Source organism: Saccopteryx bilineata, chromosome 3, assembly GCF_036850765.1.
Source record: "Saccopteryx bilineata isolate mSacBil1 chromosome 3, mSacBil1_pri_phased_curated, whole genome shotgun sequence".
Taxonomy (NCBI): Eukaryota; Metazoa; Chordata; class Mammalia; order Chiroptera; family Emballonuridae; genus Saccopteryx; species Saccopteryx bilineata.
The window spans coordinates 167,017,934-167,023,933 of record NC_089492.1 but is presented as its reverse complement, the minus strand read 5'-3'; the positions used below and the strand labels follow the sequence as shown (position 1 = coordinate 167,023,933).

At 44.3% G+C, this 6,000-nt stretch overlaps 1 protein-coding gene across 1 annotated transcript in view; it reads right to left on the bottom strand.

Moving 5' to 3' along the window:
• Positions 1-1,265: 1,265 nt before the first annotated feature.
• CASQ2 (calsequestrin 2) overlaps positions 1,266-6,000 on the bottom strand; it is an 81,284-nt gene continuing 76,549 nt past the window's right edge. Inside the window, exons 10-11 of the mRNA XM_066268214.1 lie at positions 4,534-4,608; positions 1,266-2,650 (exon numbers count right to left, since the gene is read on the bottom strand). Coding sequence (XP_066124311.1) covers positions 2,435-2,650; positions 4,534-4,608 — 291 coding nt within the window. The 3' untranslated portion in view covers positions 1,266-2,434. The remainder of the gene's footprint in view (positions 2,651-4,533; positions 4,609-6,000) is intronic.

Sequence of the window (6,000 nt, the reverse complement as noted above, 5' to 3'; positions counted from 1 at the left end):
GGAGTCTCTTGGCTTAATCAGTAAAAGGGATTATGGAAAATTCATTTGCGTCCATCTTCGGACACTATCTGTGAAAAAGAAATAGAATGCTTTGATTCCTTGACCAAAGAAATTTAATTTTGTTAAATTCTTGATTTAAGTGTTAAAGTGTGATTACATTTACTCTCTTTTCAAGTGTTTGTGTGACCCTCAGAAAATTACACGAGCCTTCTGCATCTCACTCAGTTTTCTCATCTATAAAATGGGGAGAATAGCAAGACTCTCTCCTAAGAACTTTGTAAAGATAAAATGAAATGTTACACATAAAGCAATAGCATATTGCTACCAGCACAAACCAAACATACAGTAAATATCATCTTAAAAAGCTTTAAACCAATAATGAAACAGCTACTTACAGACGGTGCCAGCACAACCCTCAGCCCTTCTAACGCAGGAGCAACGACGTGATTCAAATTTCCTGCACGTCACTCATGCCCTCCCTCTGAGAGTAAGATTTTCCTGGGCTGGGAAACAGACCACTTTTATGATGGAACACATTCCTTGGCTGTTTGAAAGATGAGCTTCAAAGATGGCTTTGAAAACTTACCTCCCCAAGAGGTTACTCGAGGTGTGCCTGAGCCTGGCTGGCTGGCAGCACAGCCCAGCTGGGGAAGTGCCTGCCTTGTGTTGTGAGGTGAGAATAAGAGCCAGGAGCTCGTTGTGCATTGTTATCCAGCGGTACTGGGCAAGTATAGGTATTCTGACCATCATTTCAATAAAGGGGTATCTACTTGGTTCTGGGGATACAAAGATAAATAAATTCCTCACCTGCAATTTAGTAACAGGGCAGATATGGAAATATGAATTGCAATTTAAATAAGTGCCATGAATCAGGGCATGCACTTGGAAGCAGAAGGGAAGAGGCCCCTTCAGGTCACTAGGCAACTGTTTAGATGTTATCACTCATCCAAACTGAGGCTCCACCAAGAGGAGGAAAGGAAGTTTGTGGGAGAAGGTAGGGCTTATGCAGCATCTCTAAACCAAGCTGTCCAGAAGCTGCTGAATAAATGGGTCAAAGTTAGAGACCCGGGGATGGAGGCCATTAGCACATAGGCAGTGGCTGAAGGGCATGGATGATCCTACCCTAGAAAAATGTTAAGAGTTGAGAGATACTACGAAACACTAACATTTCAAGGGTGGGCAGGCGAAGGGGGGCCAGAGAGGAAAACAGAAAAACCAAACAGGAGCAGGATCAGAAAAATTGAGAGAGGATTTTCAAGACAGTCTTAGTATTTTCAAAATATGACTTTAATGATAGTTAGCCAGCATTCCATAAAAGAATTGCCCTATTTTCTAAGAATTTGAAGTGTCTTACACATGTTAAAAGATTGAGAAAATAAATTAGAATATTATAATTCACACTTAACACTAAAACTACCGAACACAATGTCATTGTTAGAGAGTTCAGAAGGCACTTGGGGATTTTTTTTTAGTGCCTCAGACATCACTATGAACTCTTCTTACAGTTGTCCTGGTCAACTGTGGGAGTGCTGACAAACGGAGAGTTAGCTGACTTCTGGATAAACCAACGCTCACTCCACAGAGAAAGGCTCACTCCGCAGAGAAGGGGTGTTCAGATCCAAGCTCCGGCAAAGAAGCCAGCTGACCCAATCAGGGACATGAACTGATCAGAAGAATATAAAAAGCTTTCATTCTTTCAGTTCTCCCCACTCCCACGTGTATATGTGAGACTCGTTACCTAAAGGGAAGTTCAGAGAGCAAATCAGCCTTCCATCCCAATATCCTAACACATGGTGACTTCTATCCACCAGTGCTTCAGGGCCTCTCATAGCAATCCAAAGGCTTGGGTCCGCATTCCTAATGGTCTGACCTACACTTAAATACAAGGTTAACAGAGCAGAGAGGAGCTGATTTATAAACTTGTTTCCAAGGCTGGCCCTTCCATAAGCAGGATCCTAACTGATGTCCTAGGCATGGGGCTATATGGCTTAACTATGTGTCTTCCCTGGGCTCTGAAGATCACAAGGGTACTCCATGCTCATGAGTTAGCAAGCTGTCAATTCTGTTACTGTCATAGTCAAAGGCGACAAGTAAACTTGGCTAGAGGTGTTAGGGGATAGTTCTCCCCAGACTGCCAGATTTCAGCACTGCGGGGCCGCTGATGGTCAAAGAACAAGAGCTTCTCCATGACAGTCAAGAAAGTCAGCATGGGAATAATCCCCCTCTTGTCCTTGCTGAGTGGGTGACTGGATTCAGAAAGGCATTTGCTGAATTGCACAGCTCCTGCTGAGAGGGGAGTGGGGATGGAGATGTTGGACAAGGGAGAGAGGAGCTGGCTGAGCGTGGGCCAGGACTGCTGGCTGCCACCTTGGGCTGTCTGGACAGATGTGGGGAACTGTGACTCTGTTTCCATCAAAACCAGGAGAAGTCGGGACTATTCATCATCATCGTCACTGTTGTCATTATCCTCATCAGAGTTATCGCTGTCGTCATCATCATCTTCATCGTCATCATCATCTTCATCATCGTCCTCATTGTCATCATCCTCAGTGTTTATCTTTCCTGAAAGCACATCCTCAATCCAATCTTCCAGCTCCTCAGCTGTGGGCAGGTCATCATCATCTGTGATCTCCATCCAGATGCTGTCAGCCTGCAAGGAGGGCAGAGTGAGAGAGTGAGTGGAGGCATGCAGCTAAGCCAGACTGGGGGGACGGGGGTGGGAGGCTTCGAACGGCTGGGCCAGGTGGGTCCTGGGTCACTTACACTTATCAGAATATGTGTGCATTGTTCAATGGAAATGCCAAGTTGCAGAATGGTACATGCAGTAAATATCTTGTCTATGCAACATAAAAGGACATATGAGTGTGTTCATGTGCAAGTGTGCATAAGCGATCTGTGCAAAGGGTTTCAGGGGAAGGGGAGGAGACAGGGAGGCAGCATTATGGAGAGTGACTAGAGGAGCAGGCTTGGCTCAGTGTTGAGACTGGTAGCTCCTCCAATCCCCTCCCTCCTTAGAGATGCCCCTTCCCACACCACCCAACCCTCTTTGTACCTTGCCACCCCATCCTGTAGAATCCCTCAGGGTCACCAGCACTGCCTTGGCAGAGCCCACTCCCGACCCTGCCCACCTGCCTGACATTAGATTGACACGGTAGCAAAGTGCTAGAGTTGGGAGGTAGTCCAGGAATAACATAGTTCTCAAGGGCATTAAAACTAAATATTTGCATGCATTGTAATTGTATTCGCATTGTTGTTTTTCCTGTGACTATATACAAGGTACCTATATAACAATATAGATATGTTCCATTTTAAACTATTTTAATTACTTAATGAAATCTAGTGTTATTCATAAGTTGCTACTACTGGAAACATTGGTTCTTAGTCTTTTTTTATTGTTCTAATATTATTTTGTGTTGGTGTCTAGCACAGTGGGTAGACAATCTTGTACTTAACAAAGTGTCTCCCACTATTTCCAGTACCCCCAGTCCCATGCATGGTTATTACAGTGTTATTGGCTATATTCCCTATGCTGTACTTTACATCCCTGTGACGATTCTGTCACTGCCAATGTATACTTCTAAATTATATATTCTATTATATACATATTAAGTTTCTGGTAAGACAGCTATGAGACCCCCACCAACGGTCCGCGAAGGGCTGGGACTGGGGATGGGGTCCGGGTAATGCAGAATGCTTTTGCTTTTCACCTTATAGCCTACTGTTCTGTTTCAAAATATTTTAACTGGAAAAAAATTAAAAATTATTATTTATGATATTATTAATATAAAAAGTACTTTCTAAAACACATAAATATAGAATTCCCCAGATGCTTGAACACGGACGACAGGGTGACAAGACATGGCCGAGAGGCCCCATTCACGAGAGTCTCCACCACCATTAGCTATGGCTCTAATGGATACTCCAGGGCCACCCTTTCTGCCTGTTATTTGCCTGGTAGTGTCCATCCCCCTTCTGCATTGTCATGGTGGAGTTGCAGCAGATGTCTGGACTAGGTCTAAAATCCCTCCTGCTCAGCAGACCACCTGCCTAGCCCTTCCTGCACTCAGTACAATGGTGCCTGGATGGTGAGAGAAGCCCTGTCATCCACCTGACTTTCTGTGACTTTCTGCTGTCGCAGTACAGACTGTCGGGTGATGTGCTACCCCCCAGTTGTGCAAAAGCAGCTCCACATGTGGGTACCCTTGTGCAAAAAGACCTTGTTTTGGGGCATTGGCAGGAAATACAGGAGAGTTTACTTGGGTGGAAATTTCCAAACAGCCAGTGACCCAGGTCAGGGTGGCCCCACAAGCAAGGAAACGTGCCCGTGGTAGAGAACTGTGGAGCCATAGGTTGGGGCTGGCACAGAGGTGAGGCTCAGGCCACACTGACAAGTTTTCTGAGCTTGGGCAGGGCCTGGGTCCTGCTCATTTTAGGAGCAGCTGGACTCCTTACATGATCTCACAGTCAAGGCAGCATGGCAGAAAACAGGGTCGGTTGTAGATGCCTGTGTGAGCTCTCAGGGGGTCTACTCACATCTGTCACGTTCACCACCCCAATCTGTGGCTTGAACAGGTCAATCTTGAAAGTCTTTTCCCAATAGGCAACGAGCTGTGGCAACAAAAAATAAAAGTAGACAGTGGGTAGGAGGCATTTCCTGCTAAAATCACTTTTTGTGGTAAACCCACCTGCCATCCCATCATAGTAACAAGGTCACCATTGGTTAAGGATCTCCCAAACAGCTGTGAGCACTTAGGAAATTGAAGACTTGCCCCAGCCCTTAAGCCTTTTAAATAAGCATGGGAGAAAAAGGATGTCATAACAGAAACTATGAAAACGTGTAATAGAAAAGCTTCTATAGCTGGAAGGGAGAATATTACAGAGATGGTCCGAAGTCAATCCCCAAATTGCTTGGGGCTCTTTTATAGTTTCTGTGTGGTGGAAAAGAATTTCTCTCTACCTCTCCCTCAAATCCCATTTAGAAACCCCTTATGCTGTGCCACCCTACCTCCTGAGATGCCTGGGAAAGTTGCCATGTGCATAAGTTGGTATGTAAGTAAGAAGAAGGCTCCTTTCAGGCTTGGCTCCATGTGGGCTGATTTCCTACTGGGCAGGACGAAAGGAGTAAGCAGCCATGGGGCTAAAACTGGAGGTGTTCAATGGTAGAAATTCTCTCAAGCAAATATATGGCCTAGTAGGGACTGGACTGGGGAGAGTCAGAACCCTGGAAATCAGAATAGTCCGAGGATTTCTCCTTTGCAAAATGCAGGGCAAATACATAGAACAGTCCAGGAGAACTGTAGACCCGCTGTAAGCTTGCACACCAAAATAGTCCAGATGAACTAGAAACACAATCAGGCTGTGGCCAAAGTTATAGTGTACATTGTCGTGTAAGGCAGTGACTTTGTTATAATTACCTGAACTTATGACATTGACCTCCAGTGTCACAGTAGTCTCTGCTTTTTAATCACTCTTCTATGTAGGATTGGGCTTCAGAACCTTTGCAGTCACTAAAACCCCTTGGTTTTGTCTTTTTAATCATGGTATGACCAGTCGTAACTTATGCACCAAATGATAATTCCTGGAAGAAGCTAGAGTTACTATTTATAATCTAAGGATAATTAAACTTGTAGTGATTACTAGCAGTTAGCTCTACTTAAAGTCTTTTCCCAATAGGCAACTTTAGGGAAGTAGACTTCCTTAGAGTCTACTGACTGATAGACAAAGCTTTGTCATCTCGCAAACCTGGGTTGGAATATCACATCTACCACTTACTGTTTTAACCCCTCCAACTGTGATTTTTCATCTGTAACACAGGATTATAATAGTCCTTCCTTTATAAGGTTGTTGAAAAGATTAGATGAATTGATGTATGTAAAGAACTTACCATAGTTCCAGGCATTCAGTACAGTCTATTAGCTACTTTCATTATCACTACCACTGGGCTTGTGTATTGTACAAATTCTGCATATTCTCTATAAACTCAGCATAATCAAGGCTTAG